General features: G+C 44.9%; 2 protein-coding genes across 2 annotated transcripts in view; one reads left to right on the top strand and one right to left on the bottom strand.

The window, feature by feature from the left end:
- Positions 1-5,989: 5,989 nt before the first annotated feature.
- On the bottom strand, positions 5,990-6,951 carry LOC119166894 (ATP synthase subunit b, mitochondrial). The gene has a single exon (XM_037418288.2). The coding sequence runs from the start codon at positions 6,847-6,849 to the stop codon at positions 6,049-6,051; it is 801 nt and encodes a 266-aa protein (XP_037274185.2). The 5' UTR covers positions 6,850-6,951; the 3' UTR covers positions 5,990-6,048.
- A 728-nt stretch (positions 6,952-7,679) lies between these two features.
- LOC119159627 (zinc finger MYND domain-containing protein 11) overlaps positions 7,680-17,912 on the top strand; it is a 91,794-nt gene continuing 81,561 nt past the window's right edge. Inside the window, exon 1 of the mRNA XM_037412442.2 lies at positions 7,680-7,818. The gene's annotated coding sequence lies outside the window, so the exon portion shown is untranslated. The remainder of the gene's footprint in view (positions 7,819-17,912) is intronic.

Genomic DNA, 17,912 nt, shown 5'->3' with positions numbered 1-17,912 from the left:
AATGACTGTGTCATTTTTTCACAGTTTTTTGTGGAAAATAAGACAATGCCATGGATTATTTCAGCACCAAGTGGTGAACCAAGTAAAAGAGGTCGATGGCAGTGGTTTTCAAAAAAGCCAGATGTGTCATTTTGTTTCAGACTTTTTGTAAACAGTGCATAACTGGCACAAGATTGTATACTTGCCGTTTTTACTGCTATATTCACTCTCAATTCCAGAGAAAAGTTACTTTATTTGTGTTGGATCCTTGGCAATCATTTCTGTCACTCACTGCAACCAAATCATAATTGTTACATCTTGTACGATTAATGCTCTTGTTTCAGCTATTTACAGAATACAAACATGTTTTTGGGTGCCATGAAAAAAAAGGAAAACTGGGAAGTGATTATTAGCTGTGATTCTGATGATGAATTGTGGCTTTTTTCTTTTCTTCTGGTGGAAAAAAGTCTTTTTTCGAGTGCTAACATCTTTTTCTATTGTTTATCAAAAATTGTGTGTGCTTATTTCAGCTTGTGTGGGAGGTACCGTGTGGTGAGAATGAAAATTAAATGTGTGCGTGTTATGAGAGTATTAACTGTAAAGCCTGTATGTATATATATATATGTATATATATATACACACTATATAATAGCGCAGTGGCTTGACGCAGCAAGGGGTGCTGCAACGAAAAAAAAAAAAAAAGAGGAAGACGTCTCCTTGATGCAGCGTGAAGATGATGTGCCTTTTTGAGAATCGTACGGACTATTAAAGCCAAGTTAAGATTTCTGCACTTTCAATTACTTATAAGAGTATATATACCGTGAGCGTGCCAGCGCATTTATTCCCGACTACTTCAGTCGCCACTGCCTGCTGTGAACGCTTATTTAGTGTAACGTTCCTCTCTCTAATTAGTCTCACTATTTCTGCCATTGCACTAAACAAAAAGAGTGCTATCAATAACTATCTTGTTTCTGCCAATTTGGTAACAAGTTATTAGAAATTTGTTTTTGATATACTTATTGGTTGGGCATAGCACTTTGCTTGAATCTGTCATGTACCCTCCATGATGTTACTAATAGTGCTGTTCTAAGTAAACACTGAATACTACGTTGGGCACTCGTCACAATTTTTGTTGCTTTGCACGTCTAATTCATCATCCTTCTGGAAAAAAAATACATAATCGCATTTACTTGTAGGTGGGCTTCTTTGCTGCCAGAAAGATTTTGAGGACATCATCACAGCAGTAGTTACAAAGCCCTGGAAGCAAGCTTGCGCACAGTTTTGCCATTAGCATCCTTGCTATGCTTGAATTCTGAAATTTCCTTGATGTACATACGTGGCAAACAATTTCATACATAGAGAAACAGAAAGCTCACTTTGTAAACTGCATAACTGTAAACCAATGTTGTTGTCTTCAAGGACACCTCTGCTCAACACATCATGTTGTGTCGGCACAGGCGCACCTCTGGCACAGTTTGAGGGTACAAATTGCGTGGAGTTTGACTTTTCCAGTTGCTAACACATATGTGCATACGAAGGACAGCTTTAAACTTCACACTGAAGTCTTTGTTTTGAGAATGTATAGTTGTTATATTGCTGGTCCTCCTAATCATAAAACAGTTGCTGAAATGTTTTTTTATTGTTTTTTTGTGCATGGCGACACATCGTAGGTATTTAGTTTTGGAATGGTCCTATCGGGGCAGTTGCATTTCAGTCTGACATTTTGTCTGTGCTGCACATTTAGAAAAATGCAAGATGTGTTGTGCTCTCAAATAAAGGTTCCAACAATAAACGTTGGGTTTAATGTTGGAAGAGCATGCTTTTCTCATGATGTTGCCTCAATTGATATGTGGGGTTTGACGTCCCAAAACCACCATATGATTATGAGAGACGCCGTAGTGGAGGGCTCCGGAAATTTAGACCACCTGGGGTTCATGATGTTGCCTTAGTCTGCATTGGTGTTATTTTATGCCCACTGAGTCACCTAAGTAATAAAAGACGAGCGATAAAAAGAGGGATAAAAGTTGCAAAAAATTTTGCCGTTGTGAAAACTACATTTCCCATTCTAGAACAGCTGGTAAACATTAAGAAGCATGAAAATCGCATGCTATTGTGACATCACCCATTAGTTCTATCAAACATTAAAGTGGTTGTCAACTTGCAACAGGATCATGTGAAATAATGTTGCCCATGTTCTATTATATGTGTTCTTTTGTACTTCTGTTGAAGGAATAAGCACCATCAAAATTGTTGGGTACCATCGGCCATTCAACTGGTGGAGGTTAGTGCGATGTAGCTATTTGCTTGTTTTAGGCCTGATCATTGTGATTCTGGGCTCTCCTTGAGTCTGAACTGAAAAATTTTTGTCTCCAAAATAAAACTATTGACCTGTACTTGTGTCAGTGGCAGTTTTATGTAACTTTGGAATATTTGGTTGCGAGGCCATACTTTGCAATGGTTCTACCCACCTGTTAAGTTGAGCGACTGATGACGCCAATAAAATTGTGCAACAGCATTAACACGGCCAATGAACTTGTGTAGAGAGAAGCTGTGATGCCAAAGTATGAAAAGTAGGGCTGTGAATATTCGAGTATTTTTCTAATAGTGTTTGCTATTCGATTTGATTTGCTCTGCAATTGTACTCTTCGACGTACTTCAATACAGTCAATGTTCAATTAACAATGCCCTTTCAAATTTTCAATATGTTTCACTCCATTACATTTTTGTGTTGCGGCGAAGCTGCCTTTCGAGCTCTGCTATGGTTGCAAATGTATCAGTTCAAGAAAACAGTGGTTTCAACATAGAGATAATATATACAGCAGGAGTGGGGGGCACAATTAATGTTGTTTTGGACCTGAAATTTAGGCAGAAAGTCCAAAAAGTCAGGCTCCGAAGATTTTTAGCACCTGGAAGTTTAGATATGCTTTTATATAGTGATGTTTATGGGGCACATCTGGAAGTCCCGACTCGGATGGAGCACATCCTTGCCCGCCACATCAGTTATGCTTCCACAGGAGTTGAAAGGGGAGGAAGGACTGGGGAAATAGCATCTTTGTAAAGTATTGTTGACAACACTTTGGTATCACCAAATCATGCTCATAAATACAACTCAGTTTAAGAATTGCCTCATTTTTGAAAGGACTACTACGAAACACCACCGCACCGCTGCTTCAGCAGGCTAGCCAAAAAATACACTTTCATGTCGCTATCTCGTCAGCGTATTTGGATTTCTTTTCAAAGTATCAAAAAAAATATTTGAGGAATGTTCTAAAAATATTTGAAAAATATTCTATTCGATTTCCACTCAAACCTTAATATTTGAATTTGCTTCACACCCAGAATTTCGCTATTCACACAGTTTTGAAAAAGAAAAACTGGGTTGAAAAGGGAAGCTTTGCAAATCTAGTCCCAGCATTCAATTTGTAAATTGTGCAAATACTTGAATATTCATTTTGGAATTGTTCTAAAGGAAGTAGTTTAATTAGGCCACACGAGCACTTTAATTTCACTTTAAAAAGCCTTGCATCTTCCTTATGGGTCAATATGTTGTTGCCTCTGGTTACAACGATGTATCACTCCTTGAACCCAGTGGTAAATTAAATAATATACCTCCTATGTGTGCCATGCAGCAAACGCATTATACTGTTTTGTGACATGCAGCACACTCCATTTAAAAACAACTAGTGTGGACGGGAAACTGTGTTTTTTTTATACGAGGTGCTATGAAGCGAGTGATACTGACATCACCGAGAATCGTTTAATTTATTATGTAGCCGAACCTGTAACATTCCTTTGGTGAAATAAAATCTAAGCCTGTTGCATTCTGCTTAATATTTTAGGTTCTTAAATGCAGGGTCATCTTCCTGCCAAAGGGGATTAATAATATTTCGTCTTTTTCATTTTTATTTGCTGTCTTCTACTGTTTCGGTACGGGATGGGCAGACAGTGTGGTACAAGCGCCCTTTGCCAGCAGGCATCAAAATTGTTGGGTACCATCGGCCATCCAACTGGTGGAGGTTAGTGCGATGTAGCTATTTGCTTGTTTTAGGCCATTATCATGATGGCTTCGTGGTTTAGAGCCGGTCACCCACTACAAAAGGCACACACCCTATACCACTACTACGAAACACCACCCCACCGTGGTGGCCACATAGTGGCCACGTAGTGGGTGCATAACAAGTTCGAAAAGGTTTCATGCACTAAGTGTTTGAAGTACGCACCAGGAACGGAATATTGCTCTCGTGTAGGTATAGGGTTCCCTAAATTTTTTTTGATGTGCTAGTTGAGCAAATAAAAAAATTGCAGATAATCCCTAAGCATATCTGACTTAACCTCAGCATGCTAGACATAACCGTAGCGGACCACATTGGGTAAGCAGCGTTCGATGGGTTTGACGCAGTCCATTCCAGGACTAGTATCAAAAGCATTTGTTTGATTTTTCTCGAAATGAATACAGCCAAAAAAATGATTGAGCGCTTATTCGGTGCCAATGATGTCATTCTTTTCATTTAAATTATAACATGACTGGCTTTCTTAACTGCAGCCTAACTACAATATTTAACAATAACAGGCAATATTTAACTGTAGCATAACAACAATTAATTCTAGAAAATTGAACAAAACTATTTCATTTTCTTTCTTGAAATGTAATACTGAGTGCCTTGGAATTACAATGTGAATTGGGCATATTCGTAGACAGCGCATCATAATCCATGCCTGAAGGGGATACTCTTACAAGATGAGTGTGATGACATTTCTTTTGGCTAGGCTGTTGTTGTGGAAGGTTGGGATGAAGCGTGCTGTGAGGATTATGCCTCCTTTTATGTCATGGCTGCAGGTGGTTGCTGTGACAGTTTTTGGCACCATGGTTGGTTTCAGTGTGAGCGGTCACATTCTTTCTGAACACAGCTTTTGCAGATGCTAGCCGGGTTCGCGCCTTTACCAACCTAGCCAAGGAAAGCTTTTGTGTCAAAATGATCCAGGAAGGCAGGGTCAAATAATTGAGCATTCAAGATGTGTGCAGCTGTCTGAGCATCTAGACCAGTCAATTAAACTTTAGGCATACATTATCTGCCTAAAGAGCAGATAATAACTGTTAAATTTCTGCTGGATGAAAATTGAAGTAGCTGATGTCTGTGTAAACAGGACTGATGACTTTTCCATGGCGATATGAATGGGACTCGAGTGTACGTGCAGGTCACACTGTGGAGTGTGTGATTTGATAGCGCACATAGCTCTTCCTAAATAATGCTTTGGTGAAGCAGAAGCTAACTAGTAACTTCAGCTACTTATTTGTGCTTTATCAAGGCAGATGTGGAATGCCAGCCCAAAAGCACTAGGAATGAAATGTATTCAAGAATGATAAACTGTCATGGACAGAAAAGCAATGTGAAATTTACTGAATTAATGAGAGGCTAGAAATCTTGTTACGTAGCCTCCACCACTAACCTAACAGATACGCTACCTTACAGAAACATATGTCGAGGTATGTAAAAATTAGCAGAGATGCATGCCTTTGAGATTTCAACTTCACTCACTTGAGGGTCGACCCCCAAACCGTTATGTAGAGTTGTTCAGCGTGCCAAAGTACTTTACTCGCAAGCACTCCTGCTTTTTACGTGCTGAAACAATCTGTAGAGCTTTTCTGGACATTGTCAACTTCCACCAAGTTGTCAGGTTCAGTAACTGGTCAATCATGATTGGCCCTGGGAGCCAGTGTGGTGTTTCTAATTGGCTTAAAATGCCTCTATTACGAAATTGGCCAATATGGCGCCATACAGCACTGTCCAGAAGAGCACTGCTGGTTGCATTGTCGAAACTAGTGGGAAGTCGTTAATGAATGATCTACATAATCTTGTACGCAGGTGCAGGCATGCTTGGTTTACGAGAGGGCTACACGTGCAATGATTTCGGATTAAAACAGCGTGAGTTCAGATGTGAAAAACAAGCCAGGAGACGGAGGCCGTCGCAAAAGAGGCACGGCTGCTCTCGTAAATAGGAGGCGATGCACTGACTAACCACGAATCCTTTATTACTGTGCTTCCTTACACCGGTCACCGAGACCTGCTCTCAAGCCTTGGCCGCCAGAGCTTTGAGGTCAACGATGCACTGCTGGAGCGACTCCTTCTCCTGCTGGGGAGTGATGGCCTTGAGCACGTTGTTGACGATCCAGTCGACCATGTGCTTTTGCTGGAGCCTTCGCGTCACGTTCTGTACCTCGAGGTGGTAGTCGAGCCTCTTCTTCACCTCCTCGTACACCGACATCTGGCGCTTGCGGAACTCGGCTTCCAGCTGCAGGGCCACGTTCTCACGCTTGGCCTCGAACAAGTAGTGCTGGCCTTGAGCTTCCCACTGGGAGTGCTCTTCGTTCTTGATGGCATCCTTGTAGGCTTCGATGCCGCCCAGTCGGTATTCGTCGATGTCTTTCTCCTCCTGATCGACTTCTTTTTCCAGGTAGGCCCTCACGCCGGGCCCAAACTTCTTCACCGCTATATACGCCATGAGCGCCAAAGAGAAACCAGAGGCGAATTCGTGTTCCACGATCAGGATCTCCTTCGAGTACAGGTAGACGAGCAGGCCGGTGCCGAATAGGTAGGGGCCGGTGACGCCAGTCTTAGGGTAGAACACCTGAAACCATTCGTCTGGAATGAAGCCCAGTCGCACTTTGCCTGGATGCAGCGGCCTCTTGAGTCGGGGAAAGTTCACCAGGTCCCTTTCGGGAGGCTCGTTAGGGACGTGAAGGATTTCACGGCCATCTTTCGTGAAGGTGGGTTGGTCACTCGAAGCACGCACTGACGCTGTCGGGAGTGACACCTTTAGAAGGGTAGTCGCGGAAAGTCGAGGCAGGTGCCTAAGTGCGGCAAGCTGCATTGTAACTTGGCGTTTCGAGGCCAACTACGGGTGCAAAATCTCGTAAAAAGTTGACCCCAAACGTCCTCTGCAAGGGAGGAAACGTGAAGTGAAATGATGTCGCTCGCGATGCGATTGTGAAAGTTGTTGCTGAGATAGGTGGCGTCGCTAGTTGTCAGAAAAAATAAATGCAATATTCAATTTGGTATTTTATTAGCCTAAATTTAGTATACTAAATGGTTACCGTAAAACAATACAATAAACATAACAATGTTCAGCTTAACACCAGCAGCTTTGCTAGAGATTGCACTAAGCGCACCGATGATCGGCACTCTACATGGTATTAATGTTCTCTGACGTTACCTTGCTCGTTTCTTTCCCGCGAGACGGTGGTTGAAGTTTCTAACGCAAAAAACGTTCCAATAACTATACTTCTTGGTCCTCGAGGTGTTACCACAGAGCACCTACCAGGTGTTCTTGACTAGACGAAGACAGCGTCAACTAGCCCTTTCGCTAAACGCGTGTTCTCTATTTAAAATAACTTCCCAACTTTAGTCACAGTGGCATAGACTTTTTCGCGCCACGAATTACTACGCCAGTGGAAGTAGATCAAACATATGCGTATTCTCAAGAGCTGCTTGCGTTAGTTTCCCACACAGGAGCCGCGAGCAGGCTGCTCGGTGCGACACACCTCATGCGACATAACAAGCACCCATTGAGGAATTTATTATCGAGTCTCAGTTATCTACGAACACACGCTATTTTCTCCGCATTCCTTCAGTGTTTGCTTTTTCGACGCCTTCTCAGCATTTCTCACGAACTGAGTTTCGGAATGCAATCGTTTCACCTGTGCCGTCTTTTGTGTTCGTTTTGTTGATGGGCCGGTTCGGCAAAATGGCACATTATCGTGACGTAACCAGTTTCTGCGCTTCCCTAGAGGCAGACGTACACAGACGGACTTACCTTCGCGCCATTCGGGCTTCGTCGAACGTAAGTTCACTTTTTCTCATCAAATCCCTTCCCGCCGAAGCGTGGTATTTCTCTTAACCCTGGATCGCCCGACTCAACTAACTTACCGCACCCTACGGAGGCCCGCGTAGCGCGGGCCGCCCGAGCGAGAGGCCTCCCCTGCGGTCCCAGGGATATCAACAAATGCTCGCGATGGTCTCGAAGTGTGTGCGTGCGTGCCTTTGTGTGCATCCTGGCCGATGCGTGATCGTGTTCTCCGTTCGGTGTACGGGGCTGGCTTGTCCGCGGAAGGCTCTCGGGACAGCCGAGTATCTGAGCGCGAGCATGTGACGGCGCTTTGGCGCCGCATCCTGCTGCCCTTCGCATCGCCTTCGATCCTGCTGCGCACGCCTCATTGAACGGCCAGCACGGAACCTGGGAGTCGCGGATAGGGAGGGGGGCCGGGGGATCGTACGTACTGCTCCGATGGGTCGCAGCCAGAGCAGCTGGGGTGTGCGAACCCAAGCGCGCCGCCGATGGACTATGCGAGCGTCGCACCGTGCCACATTTCGGACGACGGATAGAAAAAAGTGGGCATCGCGCGTATGGAGTAGCGTGCGCGCACGGCTTAGAAGTCCGGGAAAGCGAGATCGTTGTCTGGGGCCAGTTTTTGGCGCGATGACCACTCCCCGCAGTGAGGACTTGAGATGATACTTGATCAGAGGAACAATTTAGCGGCGAATGTAGACTTGTTCACTGTCGACGAGGCGCGGCACTCTGCGTCAATTTGGGGCACAAGAACAATCAACCGGTTCTTAAGTGCCCGGCCCGTACGCGGTGACTCGCCCCAAGTTTCCGGCCGATTACCGTCGGCTATTTCTTGCCGGCTTCGGGACGCACACCTGCGGTCATTCGACTTGGCTTCTTTCTGATTGCTCGTCGAACCGGCGATTAGTTTTAATTTTTTCGCTCGGAACCACAAAGCCACCATGACTGACGCTGCTGGTTTTCACCTCATCCACCTTACCATTGTGGACGTTTACTAGTGTTTACTTAATGCTTAACTACTCGTGTTACTTTCTGCTGTGAACTGCATTGTGATTCTTTCTACGAAGTTTGGACGTATGGCGTACATATCTCCTCGCTCGATTTTTACACGTGATTTCTTCACTGATGCTACAATGAAGGCTTTGCAGACGAATACGCACAAGATATCCCGACTCGGCCCGGCGTGCTGACGTTCACTGGTTAATGGGTTACTTGTACGCGTGGAATTTCGCTATGTGCTATAAACGTAAGCTGCGTTCGATGGTTCCCGAGATAACGGCTTGATTTCTCGACTAGGGCGAATACAATTTTTGCAAACACATTTCATTTCATGCTATGAACGTGTATCTGTACCTAGCAGGGAACACTGACATACGGCCAGCAACTTAGGCGTATTTAGAGCAGCGAATGGAAAACGAAGTCGATAAACTGGAAAAAAAAGTAATAAACGCCACGTCGCACGTAGCAACTGCAATGCTAACCGGATCTGTATTTGGAGCACCTGTGCTTTGAGCTCTTTCTGCCGTAAAAAAGCGACAGCGTGCAGCTACATCGACTGGACAAATGCGAGACATTCGGACTGTCTTTGTCTAGAGCTGGTGGAAAGGGGAAAGTTAAAAAAAAAAAAAGGTCGAGCGTTATAATGATTGTTGGGGTTTCACTTCCCAAATCCACAAGATTATCAGAGTCGACATGGTGTGTGTGTGTGTGGGGGGGGGGGGGGGGGGAGGGCTCTGGAAATTTTCGGCCACTTGGATTTTTTTCAACGTGCATAAATCCAAGTAAAACGGGCCTGTAGCATTCTGCCTCCATCGAAATGCAGCAGAGATTCCATCCCGCGACCTTGGCGTCAGCTTAGTCGAGCACCAACGCGGCGGGAATGGTGTGATCTGGTTTGTGAATAAATTTTCAAGTAAAGCGTACGTATCTGTGTGTGTGTGTGTGTGAAGCGGAAATCCAACTGTGCTCGTTGCTAAAACAGGGCTTGTTTCGCAAACTGTATTCCCTGTAGTGCAAATCTAAGTTTTAACCAGCTTTGACGTAAAATGCACGCTGCCTCGGTGCAAAATCTGATAGCTCTGCGAGCGCAGGTGCAATCCCGAGCATCGTCACATTACGCCATGTCACCTGTAATTGGCCCAGAGTACAGCCCCTCTGGATTTATTGGCTCAAAATGTCGCCGTTGCGGAATTTCGCAATATCGGGAAATTCGGTAATGTCCCGAACAGCGAGTGGTGCGATAACCGATAACGTAAAACTACGCGCGTGCCCATGTAAACGGCCAGAAATTGCGTGATGCCATCGTTATTGCACAATTCACACAGTCTGCCGTCACGGAGTACTGTCCTTGGCGGGAAGTGTGCGGGACTGTTTCATCGATCGTTTTATATGGACGGTTTCAAGATTGTAAGCGTTGTACACCAAAAAACGTCCGGTCGCCTCATTTACCAGCTCAACGTTGAAACTGAAAGCATGTTTTCCATTTTTTTTTTCAAAAGTAAAGAAAGTCTCTTTAGTTTTTCAGATAAAAGGAACGTGCGTGAAGTTCAAGGAAATCTCTTCTAATTGTTTTGTAGCTCAATAGAAAATTTATTTGATAGATTTTGCCAAATCAGGAAAGAGAAGCGTGGAAAATCAGAGAACTATTTTCTAAAGCTCTTCTTGCCCACCGATGCTATTCGGTGGACTAAACCGGATGCCATCAAGGGCCCGTCTTTGTAAACAGTGCAATATCCCGGCTGCGGCGGCTGCATTTCCGATGGAGGCGGAAATGTTGTAGGCCCGTGGGCTCAGATTTGGGTGCACGTTAAAGAACCCCAGGTGGTCTAAATTTCCGGAGCCCTCCACTACGGCGTCTCTCATAATCATATAGTGGTTTTGGGACGTTAAACCCCACATATCAATCAATCAATCAATCAATTGTAAACAGTGCAAGGCGCTGTGTTTGAGTGTTCGAAGTTCTTTTGAACACTCAAGCCGCTTGAGGGCAGCAAAATCATCGAAGAGACGGAAGTCGGTGAATCGCACAAACCTCTTCCACCTTCCAAATGTGTGCACAATCGGGGCGATTTCACGAAGTCGATAAGCGCGAAGCGGCGCACTTTATGGCTGGCACGCAAACAGGCACACCGACACCCGCGGATGTGCGGTGCCAACTTAGCAACTTAGAAGTGTGGCAGCTTGGGCTAGTTAGCATGACATGACGATAGTTATAGCGCGAGAACAGAACAACGACAAAGAGGTCCTTCTTGCCTTTTTGTCGTCGTTCTGTTCTCGCGCTATAACTATCGTCCAACTTTGCATCGGGTGACCCGCAAAACATTTTTTCTGATTATCGAAACGCTAGTGCACACGACGAAAAAAAGCGACAAAAGTAGCATGCATAGAGGGGCCACCCAAAACCAGTGTGATGAGACAAATCCCCATTGGGAACCGACGCTTCTGCTGGAATGCAGCGTCGCGTCATAAACACACTTCGCGCTAAGACAGTGTGAAAAGACAGAAAGACGAGCCCGCCGTTTTTCAGTGCATTAAACCACTGAGACAGATGTAGCGGAGTCGATCGACACCTGCTGCGGCTATTTAGAGCGGTGACGCAGGGAGGACCGTCCCCGACCGAAAGACAAAATGTGCGCGGAATCAAAGGAGCCTGCGCTTTGATCGCCTTACCAAGAGACTTGTAATTTTCACGTGGAGCATTGACGCCCTTCAGCGCTTGATCGTAGCGCGTACGGGTCAACTACGTCGCACATGAGCAATTTCCTAATAAACTGAGCGTAATATACCGTGCTAAGCGGCTCTACTTTGGTAGTCACCGACATTGCTCCCGAAAAAGTCACTAAAACATCACAGACACTTCCAGTCAACGAAAATTCTGATTGCCGCTGCACAGAACGAAGCAAAGCGAGAGAACAGCTCATCCCCCCGATATGGCCGCCGCTTTGACGGAGGTACGGTGACGTTAGTGTACTTCTAGTACACTCTAATGACGTCGCGTGCAAGCCGTGTCACGTGCAACCCGATAGTACTTCGTGATTGGTCGAACTATATACTTCCGCCCCGTGCCGACTGCACCCGGTTGGTCGTCGCGGGATGCAACGACAGCCGCGCAAACTGCCCGTCGCATTAGAGGTTGGTGGACGGTTGAGCCTACTTAGCCTTCTTCAAGAATAGCGTGATCGTGCGTAAAGCCCCTTAATGTAGATAAAGTAGCGACACTCTCCTCCATATCCTCTCCAAAGTGTCCAGACCTAATCTATATCCTCTCCCGAACAGCCACCGTGCGGGCGCCGGCCCGGCTCGTGCCATTTTCCTATCAAGAATGCTATGTCACGCTGTTAATCCAAGCGATGCTCGTAGCGGCCCGAGAGGCGGGAGAGGAGTATGCGTGGCGTGGCGGCTCGGTTAATAGAATGGCGGTACTTTCCTAAAAAATATCCAGGGACTTTAATCGTGCGCCGTTCGCATCGCCCCCTCAGTCGGTAGCCATGCATCAGTTGCCTCTCGGTGACACCCGAACCGTGCCACAAGGATAGGAATGGGCAAAAACATTGGCCGTTCAGAGCTATCCTACTATGCTTACTGCATGCACAGATGCGAAGTTCACGCAACACCATAACCACGGTGACCATAACTCTTCCCCTGTGCAAATCATTGAAGGGCTTACTGTACGCGTCCGTAAAGCAGCACGTGAACCTACTCAGCTGCTCACTTTGTTGATGATGATTAAATATGCCTGAGCGCATTGTAATGGATCAGCTTTTGAAGCACCCGCTCGTTGAACACTTCACCCGTTTTTCTGCCACGAAATACCACATGCGTTAAGGAGACTCCTTACACTACGTGATATCCACATAGTTTTTTTTTTTTCTTAGTTCCAAGTAATGGCGTGGCTCTGTGGCGGAACATCTGCTTGCCACGAAGGGCGCTTGGTTTCCGTTCCCGCACGATACGATTGTTATTATTTATTTGCATTTTGTGTGGAATTTTCGCTCACGGACATTGCTAGATTTTTTTTTCCCTCCCACACCCACGAGGCTGACGCCGGAATTTCTGAGAAATGAGCCTTTCAAAGCTATCGTGTTAATGTCACGAACTGAGCTTTTGGCAAAGCTGCAGAGTGACCCGTTTCGTAGAATATTGCAGCTCGCCGATTGACCTGGAGGTGGGCGCTCCGAATGGATTTATTTGCGTATCAATCGTATTTTTTCTGTTATCACAAAAATGGCCGTTCAGCCGCTTGTTTTCCTTCAGCACAGATTTGGCTCCCATTTTAAGTTCCGCTTCAGTATAGAGGAACTCGCAAAATTTTCCAGGCATTTTCGTAACAGTCGGATGTTCAAGATACCTTAGCATAAGCTCTGCATACTCGTAATTTTGACGTCACATTTTTTTATTCGGTTTCTCGTCGCCGCTTGGTTGATTACAGGTAAATGGGCGCAGTCGGATAATGTTGTTTTAACCAGGGACGGACGTTGGGGCGAGTTCTGAATTAAAGCGAAACTGAAGAGATATGCACCGGCCTGCAGGTGTGCTCTCATAGACGTCGCAGTTAATTATGCCGCCCGCGTTCTCGTCAACTGTCCACGTCCGCTTCGACCCTTATACTGTATCAGTCTTGGAACCCGCCACCGAACAAGTCTTTTCTTTTGGCGTACGTGGTTAAGCCGCATAAAAGCGAACGTGGAGTAAAAAAAGATGGCGACGGGGCCTGCCGAGTAGATCAGATCTAATCGGTAACCTGTGGGATCCCGCGCGCGTCGGCTGATAAAGAATACTCGCTGCGGAGTAACGTACGTGATGTCCTTGTAGCGTGTCCCTTCGGTCACGTGCCCGTAATAGCTAGTTATCGTGTCATATCTCACGAGCACCCTATAAGTGAGACCGTTACGAAACTCGGCTGCGGCGAATTGGCTGTGAGCGTTGCAAGTCGGCTAGAGTTATGTATGGAGATTGAAAATAGTTCCATTATTATTAGCAACCACAATATCTGTGATTTGGCGTCCCAAAACCTGGATATGGTTATGAGACGCCGTACCCTATTGAAACGATCCGTATGCCATGTCCAATAATTCCGTATGTTTCCGTAAGAATCTTACGGAAATGTATGGAAAATATATAAAAACATGTGTATTCTTGCGGAAGAATACGGAATTATTGAACATCGCATACGGATCGCTTCAATAGGGTATAGCGGATGTTGCGCAAGTCTCCCCCGTCTGGTGTTTTTTAATGTATACACTGGCATAGCGCTGCACTCGGGCCTGTAATAGCACTTCGCCTCCATTTAAAGCCATCGCTGCAGCCGATATCGAACCCGGGACCATCGGGCCAGCAGCCGAGAACAGTAACAGCATCTGCGCCATCGCGGTGGGCGACATAGCTTGATTGACGTGAACATCGGAGCAAATGGTGTAGCATGTTAAAAACCGTAGCCTTCTTGCGCTCAACCAACAAACGGATCCACGGAGTCCATGGTCGTCCGACAAAGTGTCGCTATATGGACACTTTGAATTTCGTCTAATAAAACGAAATTTCGTTGCGTGCAGTTGGTGTATATATGTGCGCAAATTTAGGTTCTCCAAGGCTTAATGTTGAAACGAATAACTTAATTACCCTTGATGTCTCCCTAGAAGACACGGTGAACTGCGCAGATGACGAGACCATTTGTAACTCGATCAAGATCTATACATGTTCCGTCTTTCTTTCGCGGCTCGTCCTTTTCACGGCCCTGTATTGACAATGCAGCAAACCACTTCCGCGGAGAGAAATCTAGCGGTGTAGATAGAGTTGCTTTGGTGCAACACCCGCATTCCATAAAGTTGCGTGGCCGTGTGTGCTTATCGCGTGTGCCTTAACGGAGGCATCTGTGACGCGCGAGCGTCTGCTGAGCGCCATTTCGCAGGTATTATTCACAGCCGTATACCGACCGACAGAGTCGGAAGTTAATTCAGACATCCCAATTACGAGCGTAGTCTCACGGACGTAATTTGTTTTGGGTCGTTGAACTCCATGCATCAGTCTCCTTGGGGCGTCGATTCGCAGGCGATTTTTATCTTTCTTATATGTTTACACTTTCCGCACTACACTGAACGCGTGTCGCCATTCGAATATCACAGTGCAGACATCGCGAGTTCGCTGCAGAATTCACCGCTCGTTTGCGGAAGAGAACCTCTCCGTGCAGCATCGATGCACCGCTCTTTGTTACGGGTGTTACGGGGAGTAGGGAACCTTCAGAAACCGTTCGTAAGCTGTTCGGACCTGTTCGAAAATAGAACTTTCGCCATAACACTCAGCCTTTCTTTTTCATTTTTATGTGCGGCCATCTGCCGGTTTGGTCGGAAGGGGGGATTTTCAAGCGTCATACAGGACAACCTGGATCGTCATAGCAATAGCCTCCGAGATCGAAAGGCGTATAGACAGCGTTTCGCGGCTTAGCCGCTAGGGCAAGGGCCCGTGTGCCCTGGCACTACGAAAAAACAAAAAAAGGGGGACAGCGCTGTTCATAGGCACGCGCACGAAGGGAACTTTATTAGCCCCTGAAAAAGCCTTTCACCCCTGGCGGGCTGCTCTACCCACAGTTGTGTAGTTCAACATAACTCATCCCAAACACTACCATGAAAGCTGTTATGTTAATCAAACATAATGCCACAAATATATCTGGAACAATGTTACACATTTTAAATTGTCAACAAGGAAGCAGCAAAATATATAGGAGACTGCAAAACAAATGAGAATTCTTTGAATAACCAAATGCAGCCTTGAAAAATACAAGTGATTTCTTGAAAAAGAAAAAGAACCCCGAAACGTACGTTCCGCACTTTGCCTTCGTGATGAAAAAATTGTAAAAGAAGCCACAACTTCTGTGTTACAGCTGAACATTCAGTAACTTATTATTAGGCCTGACCTATTTAGGCTTTTCAACAGACTAACTTAAACAATATAAAATGATCAAATGTCAAATGGCTCACCCTTTGCAACAACTGTTTGCACAAGCCCCAAAAACTGCCAAAAAGTGTAGAGGTATGACATGTTCAAAATAAAATATGCATTCAACAGGAGGATGACTGCCTTCTCAGGTGACGATGCAGGTGGTAATGTCACAATGTTTTCCTTGCAGGAGATCTTGAAGTTGTCATTCTCTTTCAAAATGCCTGGTGGAGACTTGTTGCCATGTTCTAGTGCCTTTAAAGAAAAGGGAAGCAGGAAATCTTAACTAAGCAATGGCTTTAAATTGTGGTGTTCGTGGGGATATTTTTTTTTTTTTACAAAACTGATTGATTTCACTATGCTTCCTTGGTTTCCTTTTTGTCAAAGCAGCTAAAGGTGCTAGTGAGCACAAGAATTTTATGAGCATGGGGCATCAACGTTTACTTATTGTGAATGGAATCGCTGCTTTATTCCTTCAAAAAGCATTATGCTTATCTTGTTGAAGGATCTGAACATCAATCAGCCTTTCATTTCTGGAGGAATTTTCAGTTACCACACAGCATATTTATCTTTGTGCACTTCGTACTTCAAACACCTTCCCAGAACAAATAATTGTGTTCCTTACGCCAGTATGTGCTTTCCAGTTTTATGATGTTTAACACATCTTAAAGGTAAACCTTATCACAAAACTCTGGTTTAAAATCTACCTTTCTATTCTTTTTTCGACATTTCGTGCGCAAAACTACAGCCCTCATATTCTATATCAGTCCGTTTCTATTCAAGAGATCCGAAAGCGTCGCCTTACTGTATTGACAAACGCAGGGTCAGCAGCGTCTTGGGTAGATCAAATTCTTCAAGTCTCATGAGATTTCCCCGGTCCGAAATCTCTTGCATTTTGCTCAGCTTGGCCTCTATAGCCTTCTCTGTGTCTCCAAACCTTATTTCTGCTTCGAAGGAAAGCTGTAATAAATGCACATTCTATGAAACCTTGTGGCCCTGTGAAAACAAAACCAGGCCCAAGGATAGCTTCAAATCGATTTTGCTGAACGATATGATAAATGAAATTAAGCTTCACAACTGCTCAAGCAGCTGAGTTGATTTTAAATTAGTCTTGAGATCTTTGAACATTGATTGGTATCGCAATACCTTATCACTAGTTTTAAAGGTACAGGCCGGTCTGATAAATGACCATTCACTTTTTTCAATTATCAAATGCTATAGAGCTCTGCTGAATAAACATAAATCAAAGCTTACAAAATAAAACTCAACATTACAGAGCAGACACGCACGATTTGAAAAACACGAGCGATCCTTACCACATCAGGATTTAAGAAGTATGAGGGCAAATCATCTTGTGCATTCTAGCTGCTGCTCTCGGCACTTGCGGCCAAAAGCATTTTTAATTGCCCAAGGTCCTGACAAAAAGGATCTGTGACCATATCCACAGCAGAAAATGAAAGCAAAGCATAGATTATAAAATAAGCTATGTTTGTGTGCTTGTGATGAGGAACGTTCATGAAAACAAAATGCCTCACGTTGAGAAAAAAAATGGCTAAGTGCATTACACCCGACTGCAGAAAATGTATACTCATAAATGAAAATTGATAGCACAGTTGGAGAGATGGTAAGCATCTCACCAATGAAACAATACGAAATTCTCCTGTCTGGAAGCCATAGCTTAAGGAAATAATGATGGATAACAGCACAGGAAGACCACGAACGAATAACAATGTTATTTGAGAATCACAAATTTCGGGAGGCAAGTGTACCTTCCAAATTGAACAGCAGCACAGGCATTCCTAATATTCCATGTCTCGCACAGCTGCAGTCAATGGGCATAAATGCTTCAACCGTCAGCCAGTGCAACCCTCAACATCTGTATATCACTTTTCCTGCCGAAAAATAATTTACCCGTGCAAGAAGGAGCAGGTGATTGCTTATAAGGGTGATATGGTCAGCTGGCACTTTTTCTATAGAAGAGATCTTTGAACATTGATTGGTACAGTAATGCCTTATCACTAGTGGTTATTGCCAGACATGTCAGTTGCCAGGCACTGTTTGGACAAGGACTCTGAAAAATGACATTCTCACCTTCAGTTCAAGGAGAGCGTCGGGACACGGGATGGGATTGCTGGAAGCGTGGTCACTTGCTGCAGGCT

The sequence above is a fragment of the Rhipicephalus microplus genome, chromosome 1, assembly GCF_043290135.1.
Source record: "Rhipicephalus microplus isolate Deutch F79 chromosome 1, USDA_Rmic, whole genome shotgun sequence".
In the NCBI taxonomy this organism is placed as follows: domain Eukaryota; kingdom Metazoa; phylum Arthropoda; class Arachnida; order Ixodida; family Ixodidae; genus Rhipicephalus; species Rhipicephalus microplus.
This window is presented reverse-complemented; position numbering and strand designations above follow the sequence as displayed.